This window comes from Rhea americana, unplaced genomic scaffold (genome assembly GCF_003343005.1).
Source record: "Rhea americana isolate MKP2758 unplaced genomic scaffold, rheAme1 scaffold_213, whole genome shotgun sequence".
In the NCBI taxonomy this organism is placed as follows: Eukaryota; Metazoa; Chordata; class Aves; order Rheiformes; family Rheidae; genus Rhea; species Rhea americana.
In genome coordinates this window covers 795,293-809,867 of record NW_028186289.1, presented here as the reverse complement: position 1 = coordinate 809,867, position 14,575 = coordinate 795,293, and the positions used below count along the sequence as shown (strand labels likewise).

General features: G+C 41.3%; 1 protein-coding gene across 1 annotated transcript in view; it reads left to right on the top strand.

The window, feature by feature from the left end:
• Positions 1 to 3,353: 3,353 nt before the first annotated feature.
• CUNH3orf52 (chromosome unknown C3orf52 homolog) overlaps positions 3,354 to 14,575 on the top strand; it is a 37,124-nt gene continuing 25,902 nt past the window's right edge. Inside the window, exons 1-5 of the mRNA XM_085304909.1 lie at positions 3,354 to 3,669; positions 6,559 to 6,682; positions 7,437 to 7,570; positions 8,426 to 8,496; positions 10,385 to 10,584. Coding sequence (XP_085161035.1) covers positions 3,493 to 3,669; positions 6,559 to 6,682; positions 7,437 to 7,570; positions 8,426 to 8,496; positions 10,385 to 10,584 — 706 coding nt within the window. The 5' untranslated portion in view covers positions 3,354 to 3,492. The remainder of the gene's footprint in view (positions 3,670 to 6,558; positions 6,683 to 7,436; positions 7,571 to 8,425; positions 8,497 to 10,384; positions 10,585 to 14,575) is intronic.

Sequence of the window (14,575 nt, the reverse complement as noted above, 5' to 3'; positions counted from 1 at the left end):
TAGAATTTGGAGACAGATCTCAACAAGACTCTGATACTTGCACAGGAACATGAGTTGGTGGACATGGATTTCTGTCTTTGTTCCCCCCACTCCCAACAGGTGAGGGCTCACCTAGTACTTTTAAGTAGTGTGTRATGATCATAGTGGCTCTGTGCTGTGATGAATCCATCTCAAATGAGTATGAGCTTGGTGCCTGAGTGATAATAGAAGGCCAGTGCCTCAGGGATTTCACCCTAGTAGGGTGCCAGGAACTGCACACACACCTGACTAAAGTAAAGAGATGTATGACTAGACCAGTCCAAGGAGAGATGGTGCTACGTACGCAGGACTACATGAAACAGAATGATGGCATTTCAAGCTAGGGCATCTGTAGGCAGTTTGTTTCAAGATTACTGCTCTGCCAGGAAGTCTTTTTTGTTGACCCCAGTCTTCTGATACAAACAAGCAAAATCTTTCAACTTAGTCCAAGATGGTTCTCATGTACCCTGGCTTTTTGCCCAGTCTCTGGTGCTTTCACACATTCTCTTTACAGCTTTGACCATAGTTGTGTAGGGACTGATGTCAGCAATGAATGACAAATGCAATTCCCCAGCTCCCACTCCAGCCTCCTGGTGGGTTCCCACTGCTTTCTCTGGCATCGTTCATCTGCAGTGAGCAGAGTTTCAGGACCAGGTCGTTGTCTTTGGTCTTTCTTCCTGTGCTTGCATGGCTATACTGGCGTTGAAAGGGACATAAAGGAGAAAGGATTTATGTGCTGGGATGCATCCTTGTTCTCAAAGGAAGCAGTGGAGGAAGTGACAGCAATATCTCTGTCACAAGATCATTCCTTTAACTGTAGCAGTAAATCCAGCAGTGGAAGCAATAATCTCCTGATGAGCCRATCGGCCCAAACCTAGCTCATTTAATGTTTCCAAAGGTATTTATGAGATTTAATGAGATTTGAGAATTCTGACATTCAGTTTAATAGCATATCCGTCTGCACTTCCTAGATAATCCTAGATAAAGTTGTGCTCAGTATTTGGGAATATTTAGCTTTCACCTTTACAGTTAAAAAAAAAATATATATATATATATATATATATATACACACACACACACACATATATATACATATATATATAGTCCTGGCTACCCACAGCACGTTTTTATCCAATGGTATATAAACATGTGATTCTTCTTTAGTTTCAGACCTGCCTTCTAGCAGTATGTGGGGGAGATACTGAAATGAGCTAGCATTGATACGCACACAGTGGGATTCTTGTGTCTGACATCAATACTACTTGCCCTTCCTTTCTTGAGTTWGCGTTGGGTACTTTTCATCCCACAGTGCTTGTGTCAAACTTGCAAATACTGCATGAGCTATAGTCAAATGATGTTCTGTGGATATTTTAGTATCTCTAAAGGCTAGTCAGTCATTTGTTTCTTCCTTTTCAATAAATGTACTAAATAAGAGTGGCTATGTTTTATTCATTGGATTGTGCCTCTGAAACTTTAGTCCTAGAAACGATTGGAAGTACATYTGTACCACTGAGTTTCCTCTTTTTGTAAAGCTGAACCAAGATTTGCTTGTTGTACTAAAGCACACATTTATTGCATGTTTCTGTTCTGTGTGTTGTAATCAGAGATGTCTTCACTACAGAAGAAAACAGTATTCCTGCTGTTTCCAGGCCAGAAAGTTCAGATCAGCTGTCAACTTCCCATTTTCTTTAACAGCTTTTCAGTTCCATGTGTGAGAGAAGTCTATTAGTTTATAGGCAAGTTAGGCAYTGAGTGTGAATCTTAATTCAGGCCAGACTAAAGAAATTCAGGAGTTTCCTTCACAGATTAAAATAAATGGACTTTGGCTTTTGCTGGGTGTGATCCATAATCATTAACTCGTTTGACTTAGAAAAACTCATTTGGTTTCRGATAATTCAGTAGGAAGGTAAGCTCTATAACTAAGCGTGGAAATGAAATGAATGGAGCTCATCTCCAGCAGGAKTACTGAGACCCAGCAGGTAAAGACTTTTCTAGCGAAGATATTTCCCAGGTAAAATCCTGTGGATGCAGACAGCTATTCTGATCTTGATGACTGCTTGGCTCCGTGCTTCGTCCTCCAGCCTTTTGAGGAGTCTCCAGAACTGAAGGTGGGGCATGGAATTTGTGTTTTCTTTTCATTTGCGAAATGAAACCAAGCCCTGTGCTCAGTTTTTTGGAGTGCCTTTGCCTTGATGACTGTTACAGGATGTTGGGAATCTGAACCCCGGGGGAATGGTTAGGCATCAGTAGCCAGAGGAGTTTCAGAATGAGAAAATAGTGATAGTGGGGGAAATATCCTCAGCATTTGGCGGGAAGGAGTAGTACTGTGGGTGGATGTCCAGTCAGCAGGGGAGAGAGTTGGAGAAAGAAGCTCTRTTCCCTTCTTTATGCACTGTCCACTCTGCGCTGGAGCAAGAGTGCAGTTACCAGCCACGTACCAGACTTGCTTGATCCAGAGGAAGAGAGGTGCCCTGTGAGGAGGGAGGAGAACCCTGAGGATGGAGCCGGGACGAGAAATGGGAGGAGGTATGATATACCTCTACCTACTGGGGTAGGAGCAAGAGAGGGAGAGGGAGAAATTAGCCTCTGGCGCTGGTAAGCTGTTACGGGTGACTCAGACTGTCATGGGAGAGCTCATTCAGGAAGTGAGTGCAGGCCAGAGCTCAATTCACACCACAGTTTCCCTTATAAATCCATAGCCGGGAGAGCGTAGGCTAAGGCTGAAGGTGTTGTCCCCTCTCTGCCCTCTGCCATCTTCTCTTCTCCAGACTTCTTTTTTTTTTCTTTTTTTTTTTTTTCAAATGGGGAAGTAGCTTTTCAGGTTTAGGTTGGATAGGATGTGAATAGGCATAAACACTTCTTTAGCATCAGACATCAGATTTAGGCTATGTAATAGCTAGGGAGAGAGAATTCGCAGCACAGGAGTTAGTAGCATGCATTTGTCAATTAACTGTACATGGAGCCTAAAAYTGGAGGTATTTGGAGGTAGTATAATTTCTCTTCATAGACTAACCGAACCACAAGCTATGTGATTCTTTACTCAGTTTATGCTGTTCAGAACCACATCTATTTGTACAAATAGCAGCAGTAGTGTTTTACTGTCTCAGCTGAAAACAGCACGGGAAGTAATTCGGTTCCTTTCAAAATCACTTCAGCGAACGGCAGTGTTGCCAAAGATTTATTCACCTGCTTGTGCTTGTTGAGGGCTGGTATGGTAAGGCAGACAAACTGGAAAACCTAGTATTGCACAGTGTGAGAGCTGTAGTTCTGGAAACTGGGCAAATCGATACTTCCTTCCCCTCCCTTTTCTCTGTAGCTAGTGCTGGCGACGTATTTGTCCTTCCAAGGAATTCCCCTCCTTGAGCAGTGTTTTGAGATCGCTCCTGCAAAAACTGTCCTAACCGTTCACTGTTATCGCCTCCAACCTCGTACCAGAACTGCTGCTGGCATAACTGTGGCTGAAACCAGAAGGAAATGAGCTATCTCCTTGCTCGCTTCAGAGATCCTCGCACAGGAATGGAAGCTATGAAAARGCAAAGCTCTCACCGGGAGCAGGAGGATATTGAGTTACAAAGAGAAGAGGTTAATGGGGAGGAAAGTGAGGCTGATCAYAGTGTGCCTCTGAATTCACAAACGGCTGCACCAAAAAAGGTAGGAATTCCGGCTACTCATTCAATGCTTATGGAGCTGTTGGGAAATATCACACAGCAAGTGAAGTGRCACTTCATAGGAACATTTTGTGAGTTGGTTTAATTCGTTGTCTGAATGAAGGAGAAGAGTTGCTCACTGGAAACATTGTTGATGTGCTTATTTTCTTCCTTTTAGCGAAAATTTGTAAGTTTGGAATGGGATTTTGAGCATTGCTATTTTTTTGCTGTTGGCTGTTTGTGCACTTTTAACTCAGAAAGTAAAGTTGTACATAGCACTCTGAGTTTTACTTTCTTTTTCTATGTGTTAGTGGGAGTGGGCTCAAAATCAAAAAAGAGAAATGTTAAAACCTGTATTTAAATTGATTTTGCTCAAGAATGAATTAATCAGAAAACAACACTGTAAGGCGGGACGCCCTGCAGCAAACTTTTTAAGACGTATTAGTGTGTCTCTTATTCTGGTTCTTGGTGATTTACAGGGACTAACAATTACGAATTTGTATGAGTAGAGCACCCATAACCTCTGTTAAGATCAGCATGCAAGTCCTGGGTCAGTTATTAGCATCTAGCGTTTAGCTAACAGCTGTGGAACAGACTAAAGCTGGCAGAGGAATGGTGTTTTACTAACAGGTGACTGTGGTACAATGATTTTGACTACTTAAAGGTAGAGGGAAAAGCTGTAGCAGAACTMGGAATTTTCCCACTTTACTGTAGGGGGGGGGATTTCCAGGGATGGCTGAGCTAATCTGGCAGCTCAGCAGCGTGAGTGCCKCCAGCCTTCTCCTCTGCTCCTGGCCAAGCAAAAGCGACTGCTTCCTTCTGCCAGCCGTGCGGGTCAGCTGGCCTGACCCCCTCCCGAGCTGATTCATTCCCCTCCCACAGGCARAAACCCTGCTCTGGCTGTACTGGGGGGCGGCGGGGGGGGGGGTACTTCTCCTCTGGCTTGGTGAGCTGGATCAGCCTGCTGAAGGTCAGACAAGAGCTAGAGACATGCAAAGAGGAACAGGAGAGCCCGGGGTCAGCTCGACTAGCTCAGCTCTCTCGAGAAGCTTTACCCTTAACTATCAGTTCAGAGCCTTCCTCTTTCCAGAACTGCCACTTTTCCCAGGACTGTGTTTCTGTTGATGATTCTGGAGTTTGGCTTCTTATCCTGAAGGGATTTCCGGGAAATTATTATGCTCTGCTTCGTGCTCGGGCAGCAAATTAATGAGAACGCCTGCCTGTCCAGCGTGGAGAGGTTTCCCCCGCTGCCCCCTCGCAGCAGCCTCGCCGTGTGCGTGAGCAATGTCCCCGAGGTGCTGGCCCAGCTGGAAGGGTTTGGAGAGCTGCATGTTTTCGTGAAATCAACCCAGTTTCCTTTGCTTGATTAAAAATTGTGTTTTTGTGATTATGGTCTGATTATGTGGCTGGTATTTTCAGTAGAAATTTGGGCTTGATAACTGTTTGTTTCAGCTCATATTATGACAGCTGATTTCATAGTTGTACTTCAGGGAGTAGCTAGGGTTCTTGCCAGATACAAAATGATATACTAGTGTTGCATACTGTGAGATAAACTGTACTCGGCCAGTTGTTCATCATTCTCCACCAGAGTGGACTTGCACAAGCAAGTGTGCCTGCAGAGAGCACTTTGAAGGGTTTTTTTGCCCACTCTTCTTAAGAGATGATGTTTGTGTGAAATTTGGGTGTCTCTTCTCTCTTTCTGTCCATCCACTGCCTCCAAAAAGTTTTAAACCAGTTAGTGAGCTTCAGTTAAATTCAGAAAAAAGTTCTCAGTGAAAATTTTTCTATTATACTAGATTCTTAGAAAGTTCAAATACTAAAGGGAGGTAATCTGAATTGGTGCCTCCAGCTAGCAAGCTGGTTCTTTCTGTTCTGCATGTGTGTGGCCCAGACAACCTGCACCATGTACTCGTACTTGCTTGATACTGATTTCAGAAAGCTCATGGAGTTAAGAGGGAGGTTATGTTGGGGTTTACAGTAGATAGGGAGGAGGGGGAGTTATAAAGGCAGCATGATCTACTTTTCTATGAATTTATGCCTTTCRTTCAGTCATCTGTCTGTGGAACAAATTATCTGGAGTTTCTTGTTTGTTTTGCTATGTCCCTTAAGTACATTTTTTTAATATTAATAGTGCTAGAGTAACTAAAAAACCCTAATTCCTACCTCAGTCTCAAATCTTATCAAAAATTAAATGAAAGGCAAGAATTGCCCCTGCTCCCCTATATGAACATGCCTTCATACACAATTTCTTTCAAGAGAATTTCCTTGTGATCTCCTAGCAGATGTGAGGTTTGTGATAAACTTTCTAGTAAATGCTTACAGTCATCTTCAAATGTTCAATCTTTTGAAGAAAAAGGGAGTCAACATTAGAATGTTCCTTAATGCAATACTTATGCAATCCTTAATGCAACCTTTAAGGAATAGCTGTCGACCTGCTTTGGATGCTTATATCCAGACTGATATTATCAATGTCATTGCGGTTGATAAGTCATTCTGGAAATTCCTCCACAGATACTTTTTGGTTGGGAAAGATGGAAACTTTAAAAAGATAGCTTGTGGAACAAAGGAAATAGATCTGCTTCAAAGAAATTCAGAAACTATGAAAGTACCTTTGTAGTGCCTTAGCTTTAGGGCTGATTCAAGAGTTGGAAATTCTGCATAAGTAGGGAATTGAATGTGTTTCTTTCAAGTAATTGACTCCCTGTGAATGTCCACTGCATTCTCAGCTGCAGCAGTACTTAAGGGTGAGAACCTCTAATGTAGAGCATTGCTTAACAATGAGACCATTCCTGGTTTTCTTTTTTTTTTCCTAAATGTGACAGTAGAGACATGCTTAAGTATTTTCTCCTTGCCTTATTTCATTAATCCACATTCCCTTTCCTTTTTTAACTAGAACAGAGATCACTGGAAATCATGCAGCAATGTCATTTTCTGGAAGTGTAAACTATGGATGCTTATAGCTACGATTTTTATAGTGCTCCTCCTGGTAATTCTCATCAGTGTAGTTCTCTATTCTAGTAAGTATCTTACTCTTGGTTCATCTTCTAATACAAATGGGAATAATAGCATCCTTTAAACTCCTTCTGCAAGCTGACTGCTGCTGAGACTTGGATGCTGACTGCAGAAGGCAGGTTGTGCATTGAGTGGTGGATGCGTGGTCTTGTAGTGATTTTTCAGTGATGTTCTAGGGAGATCCCTAGGGTTAGAACAGTTTAGATGCTTACATTACTACATTTTTTTTTCTGTTAATCCCTGTCAGTGAAATGTCTTACTGCTGAGGTGGTTGTGATAGCCAGCTGAAGTACATGGTCATGCCTGTGTACGGACACTGTTCATGGGACTGGTTGGATAGACATGCAYTCACACATGTGAGTGCTTGTGTTTTAGCAGACAACTACCAACTTTTATCCTGTTCAGATGGCAACTCCTGTTTGTAGCGAACTGAAGAAATATTACTAGAACAGACTGCGAGATGAGGATGGAACTGATGCTTTTACCATTGCAATGAGTGCAATGGATAATTTAGGTCTTCTCACTTGGTGTCAGTACCTGCTAGTCTTTCAGAGTAGCTAACCTTTAACAGGGTGAATCATGGTCCTCTGTGTGTTCTCACTTTTCTTTAGGTGACTTGCATTTTCTTTCTATCACTTGCAGACAGTTACTACTTAGGAAATTTGTGAGAAAGTCACTCTAGAGAAAGTCAAGAGGGTATTTTTCCTACTTCTGCTAACTGAAACTTTTCCTCCCTTCCTATATCTTTTTGAATATTAGAYGTTTACACAGATGAGGATGACTACTGGGATCCTGATGAACTACTACATAGTGGAAACTATCGCAATTTTTCTGGAAAATTCAAGTTGAAGTGTGGTCTTCCACACCTTTTCTCTGAAGACATCACTAAGAGGGTATGTATTGACATGGTTCTAGGCAAACCTGATTCTGCTTGTAACAAAGATTGAGTATTTTTCCCTCTAAGAATTTTTTTTCTCTGTGTAGCAATTGAGTTGTTTGCAAGTCCACATAATTTATTAAAATAAGGTAGACTATGATCTTTGTTTTTTGCAATATCATTTGAAGTYCTGATTCAGAAAAAAGAATTGCCTTGTTTTAAGCATGCAAGCAGCTGCATAGATTTAAACAGCTTGCAGTTTTTTCCTAAATTTTAATAATGGTTGGGACTTAGTATTCACCTTTTTCACAAAGTATTTTAATTAGCAGGGACCTGTGGAGGTCATCTAGCCTGATCCCTGCTCAAAAATGCATTTTCTTGTTAAGTACGTGATGACAGCCTGGGTTTATAGCTGTCATTTCCGTTGAGTCACTGTAGCTCTGAGTTACGGCTGAGGTAAGCTTAGCAGGTATGGCAGTACTGGTTTAGACTTACTGWGAAAGGGGACCCTTCCCTCTATAAAGTAACAGTAGAAGGGCTTTCTGGTACAAAAAACAAACAAACAAACTGAACAAAATAAATKGCAGATGGCAACTTGAGCACATACTTTTAGTTCACCTCGAATGCCTCTATTGTGTGCAGGTAATATAGTAATCACTCCGACACAGAGGTTAACTTGTCTGTCAGACTCAAAGGGAATGTGTACCTTTCCCAGGACAGGTAATTGCTGGTATTTGACATTCAGCAYCTGTGTTTATGCCCTGTGCAACACCTTAGAAGAATGATTCACTGTCCTTTCTTTTATGTGGAAAAGATATAATGAATGGAAGAAATATGTGCTTTTTCTTCTTTTCTTTTTTATCTCTCCAAGTTAACAGATGTCTACAGCTCGTCTCCAGCTCTGGGACGTTACTTTAAGTCAGCTCAGGTGGTTTATTTCAGGTAAGTAATTATCTAATATTTATAAACTTTTGATAAGGCATATAGATGTGCCTATATAAATAGGCATAACATTTAGATCCGCAAAAAATAGCATGTTTAGGCGGAGAATTATCAATATGTACAGTGAAAACTGGTAGAAGGATTCTCTAGTGTAAAGGGCAAGTGCTGCTAGTAACAAATAATGACAGTAACATTTTACTGCTGTTAAGTACCCTCTGTTGTCTGTGGTCCCAGGTGCARCCCTTACCAAATTTACTAGAGGAAATTTGTTGAAAGGAAAATGAGCGTCTGGAACCACTGTAGAGCAACATGGCTTAAACAGCCTTAACTAAATACAAAAGGGTCCATGGGGAGGAGGGGGAACTATTCTGTTCCCAAAGAGCTAAAAGGCAACAGGGGGACACAAGAAGTGAAAGGCAAAACCACAATATTGCATTGCTGGTTTGTTTGGATTTTTTTTTCCTCACTTTGTTTTGTGCAACAGGAGAAAATCTTAAAGCAGCAACATGCTAGAGAGACTAGAAAGGCAGGAGTGAGAGGTAGAGGAGGCAGAGGCCGAGATTAGGCTTGCCTCCATGAGAGGTGGCATAGGAGAAGCTCAGCTGCTGAAGGTTGATGCAGGCAGGGCAGGAGTGGTGGCAGAAATGAGGTGAAAAAGCATCCAGCCTGCCTTGCAAAGGCAGGAGAAAGCTTCATGCTAGAGCTAAGGGAAGATCTTACTCTCAGCAGAAACTGGCATGAGAGAAAGGCTAAGGAATCTGTGATGTTTGAGACCATAATGTTTTAAGCTATGGAGATGCTACAGTCCTACAACATACGGAGAGGCTGAGCAGAAGAGGGAAGAGTGGACCAGGAGACATCAGCTCCCACATGGTCCTGTCACAAAGCGATTGCAGAGAAGCAATGTAGGTTGCGTAGATTGCTTTTTCAGAAATCCTTGGAGAAGCTATGTGATAAAGGGGTAAGAAAGACTGAAAAACATTGTGGCACGTAGAGATTTTCATAAGTCTGGGGCAGCTGAGAGAGCAAGGATAGAGGAACGGCCTCCATGGACTGGGGTTAGGGGCTGTCCTGAGGGCACTTTAGTGAATGTGCTCTGATGCACTACCGGACTAGGTATGGCTGCTCTGTCAAATGAGTGTGCCAYAGCTTGTTACCCTTTCAGATGATTTAGACCATTGAGTACAAACTTTCAGTTCTGCATATGTATTGCAGAACTCCTCTCTCTCCCTTCACCCCCGCCTTTTTTTTCCCTCTTCCCTTATTCAACTTCTTTTTTGATATTTCTGTTGAAACATCTTTTTTTGGTGTTTCTGATTCTTTTTTGATAAGTCTGTTAGGTAAAATGCAATAGTATAATTGTACTTAGTGTTTTTGATAGTCAACRAGCAATGAAATCTCCGGAGATGGACTCTAGTCCTGTGGTTTACATAATCCACTCCAGAAAGTAAGTTAGAAAYGCTGGCTGGATTGCATCAGATACTGCTATCAGGAGAGCAAATCTTTTTGCAGGTTCTCAGCTAGTTATGAACACAGGATTGTGTCACCTCTGCTATTACTGTTATATTCTCATTGGGAACAAATGTGGAAAACCTTGGCCTCTCAGGGCACATTCTCAATTGCCCTTTGTACATTTGAAAACATGTCTGAGATTGACATCAGGTATGTGCTCACCTTTCTTTCATATYGGCACCTTCTTGGAGAAGGAAGTGAAAGAGGAAAGTGGGAGCTTGATGGCTGTTCTCTTTTCTAATGCTTTTCTTTAGAACAGCTTTAAAAAAAAAAGTCAGTGCCAACATTTATATGAAAAGGCAGTCCCCTCAAAAACAAAAAGAAAAGATACAGTGTTACTTGTACGTGCTTATACCTGAATTTGTTTGTTTTCTAGTAATGAAAGTGCTACTGTATTTTATCAGCTGGAGTTCTCTGTACCACCAGCAACAGAGGGGTTTATGGAAAACACAATGAATCCAGAGTTTATAGGGAATGTTTTACGTCAAAATATTTACGATGAAGAAGATACTCTTCATCATGGGACATCCGAATGCACCAAGCTACAGCTTGACCCAACTTCTCTTACATTAACAGGTAAGTGGTGTACATTATAGGGACTTCTCTTCAAGGAGCAGAAGTATTTACTTGGAAGGAGGGAAAATCTTTCTCGAAAGACATTAAGAAAAATGTAAAAWATTCAATATTCAAGAAACGCTTGCCATGCTTAAATTATACTCCAGGATTCTTTCTCATCCAATAATGAGAAAAGGAACTGTTCAGCTACTGAGTCCCACTAAACTTTTCAGATCTCCTCCTGTACTTCGTATGTACAACTACAAAGAAAATCTCCTCATACATGTGTGTGTGTGTACAAAGTGTACAGGCAAAACAATTAAAATAGCTTTTCTGTGTTGTCTATTCATATTTAAGTGCTTGTAAAACAGGCTTAAATCCTAAGTGGAAAAGCATAAGTAGTTTGAGAGTCAACTTCTGACGTTTCCACAGTCAATGAAAAAGCTTCCTGATTTGTATCTTTTCAGAGTTTTTTTGGAAAAGTCAATATTAARAGAGACTTTTTTTTTAAAGGAACCAAATGTTCACTATTCCACATTTTCTAGTGCCTAGGAAGTGATTTCACTGTGTTTAGAGTTGTCTTGATTGAAAATGTCGGTTTAAAAGTCTTATGAGCTTGAAGTTTATACAAAGCTTTCCTCCCCATCCCCAACTTACTAGTTCACATGTAAGTGCCTTCAGGATAATCCTAGGCCATCACATCACAATACAGTGTATATAAGCAAGATTTGTACCTAACCCATTTTAACTTTCTCAKTACTTGGCAAGGAACAAGACATGAGCATGTCTCAAGTTATAGTGCTCAATATCATTTTGTTGCTCATATACTGACAGGGTTCACAGGAAAAGCAATGCTAAAATGTCAAATTGGAGATCCATTTTAATGCTAATAATGTACTGTTTTAACTTTCAGAGGAACGATGGAAAGACTCCTCTTCTCCCTCGGCTACTTGAAGAGATTGCCTTCTCAGGTCTATTAGCAATCTGAAGGGCTAGGAGCTATTCATTACATAGAAACACTTCTAAAGATGTTGATTTCTGTAAATATTGTGTGAGATGCAGTATGGTAAACTGAAAATGTGGTATGTTTATAACAGTGTTGTACTCCTAGAACGTTACTACCTCCTYCTTTACTGTTGTCCTGATATATCGGTAACCCGTTTTGATTTGCCTATGTGAAAATCATGTATCAAGCTTGATACCTGCTCCATTGACTTTGAAACCTCTTTTTTGACCTGCCCTATGAATCAGTTTTGCATTTCTTGCACTTGCTTTAAAAGCATTCTTGCGTGTGCTTCCTTTCTTCTGCTCTTTCCTTATCCAAAATTATCTGCACACCTTTATCCTTCATACTTGCTTCCACCTATGCTCATGTCTGTGACATTTCCTCTGACAAGGCTGACTCCCTCAGTCTTGTTTCCCCATTACTCTTTCCTCTCAGAGCAACCTGAAAACTTAAGTGCCTCTTTTATTTTCCTTAGCTACATGCAAGGCCTTTGTGCTAGCTTCTTAAATGAACAGGGAATCTCATCATCCGAGTTCATCCTATAGCCTTCTTAAAGAAGGTATCATCTGCTCTATTTTTCTCTTTCAYAATGTGAAATAGAAATGTTCCAAGGGTCCATCCTCATCAATGTGTTGCTCAGTGCCCTGTAGATAGATGGATTTCTGCTCTTGGCAGAGTCCTGCCACACTTATGTACAAGAATATTTTTGATGAACGTTATGGAAAACCCAGTGGTGCTGTTTGTATAGCCAGGTAAAGGGCATCTGGTACAGAGCTAGTAAATTTAAATGAAGTGAATAGAGCAATGCCATGGATAAGAGGTATATCTTATTCCCTAGGGCATCTTGAATGYCTGAGGAACATTTCAAAGGTCAAATAAGCTGCACGCTTTAACATCTGGCTACTGTTAGTCAAGGATACTTGTGAAAAGACAACTATTTGACCTGCATTTATAAATTCAAAGACAAATTAATCTAAACCCTAAGTATACCCCCCTGCCCCAACAGGGGTGATAAAAATGAACAGATACAAGATTTTTGCCTTAATACGGCAGCAAATACTAGTTCTGGTTGACAAGAAATTGCACCAGATGGACCATTGCTAAGAGAACAGTGTTGAGGCACATCGTGTAGGCCAGTGTGGCATGACAGTTAGTTATGGGCAATTACATCAGCATTTAAAATTAAGCATTAGCTTTACTAGAAATGTGATGAATTCACTACTATGCTAGTGAAATATAACTTCTTGTCATGAATGCATTGTTTGAATTTGTAATTGTAAACATGTATAGCCAGCATAAATGCTGGTACTGTTGAATAGAGAAATTTATTTTAACAAACCTTTTGTATTATCTCAAGTAGTAGCTTATGGGAAACTGTGTTTCTGTTTTTTTTTAATGTTATTAGTATATATATTTAAGATGTAATCTGATAATTATACTATTCATTAAATTATTTTTTTTATTCTTACACCATTGTTTTCACTCCTTCAGCAGCTCCAGTCCAGTAATACATTCAAAAACATGTATGTTGTAGCTGAAGTTTTAACTGAGCTTGGAGAACAGTCTAGACCAAATTAGTGGATCACATGGCTGCTATACTTGTGACTAATACTAATCCCACCTTGATTTGTGAAATGCAATGGTGACTCCAGAAACAGTATCTTCTCTTCTCATGGCTCAGTTCTCTTTGATGAACTAATATAAATGTACATTTAAGGATATAATTTCTGTACATTTTTGGAAAAATAGAGCTGCAAATGCTGTGCCTAATGCAGTATCATAGAATCATAGAATCAGTAAGGTCGGAAGGGACCTCTGGAGATCATCTAGTCCAACCTCCCTGCTCAGCAGGTCACCTAGAGCATGTTAGACAGGGTTGCATCCAGGTGGGCCTTGAAGATCTCCAGAGAAGGAGACTCCACAGCCTCTCTGGGCAACCTGTGCCAGTGCTCTGTCACTCTCACAGGGAAGAAATTCCCCCTCACGGTCAGGCGGGACTTCCTGTGCTTCAGTTTCTGCCCATTGCCTCTTGTCCTGTCACATGGGACAACTGAGAAGAGTTTGTCCCCATCCCCTTGACACCCGCCATTCAGGTACTTATGCACATTGATAAGATCCTCAGTCTTCTCTTCTCCAGGCTGAAGAGGTCCAGCTCTCGCAGCCGTTCCTCATGGGGCAGATGCTCCAGCCCTCGGATCATCCTCGTGGCCCTCCGCTGGACTCTCTCCAGTACCTCCATGTCTCTCTTGTACTGGTGAGCCCAGAACTGGACGTAGTACTCGAGATGAGGCCTCCTCAGGGCTGAGTAGAGGAGCAGGATCACTTACCTCGACCTGCTGGCAACACTCTTCCCAATGCACCCAGGAGACCATTGGCCTTCTTGGCCACAAGGGCACATTGCTGGCTCGTGGTCAACTTGTCATCCACCAGCACTCCCAGGTCCTTCTCTGCAGAGCTGAATCCTACAYAGCAAAAAATCAAAGGAGATATTCTTTCTGATTCTTACACTGAGAAGGGTAAAGTTCACCCATCTTCATGTGTATGATCTCTCCCAAAAGCTATGAAAAGGCTATGAAAACACCAGCAGCAAATGAGCAGCTTACCTTTGAGATGATACTTGATCCTRCTGCTCTTTCAGCCTAAGATGATTGAATCTGCCTCTTAACACTTCTTAATTTTGATTCAGTATCAAAGAACTGAAGAATAATACCATGATCATTCTTTTTTATGGTGATACCTCTACATGCTACAAGAGCCACGAGGAAGGAAAAGAAACTGCCAAACATTCACTTCTTTCCATCCATCATCCTCTGTCCTATTACCTTCACCCTAGACTTCACTGGAAAGAAGTGGGAGGAGGAGCAGCAAGATGCTGTGATAGTCAACACAAAGTATCCAACTTCACTCTCTACCTCCAGTCATGCTTTCAACTCTGACTGAAGGAAATGTCCCCAAAAAAGGCAAATAGTGGTGTTTGCTTCCTGTTGAAGTAAATTGACAAAGTAA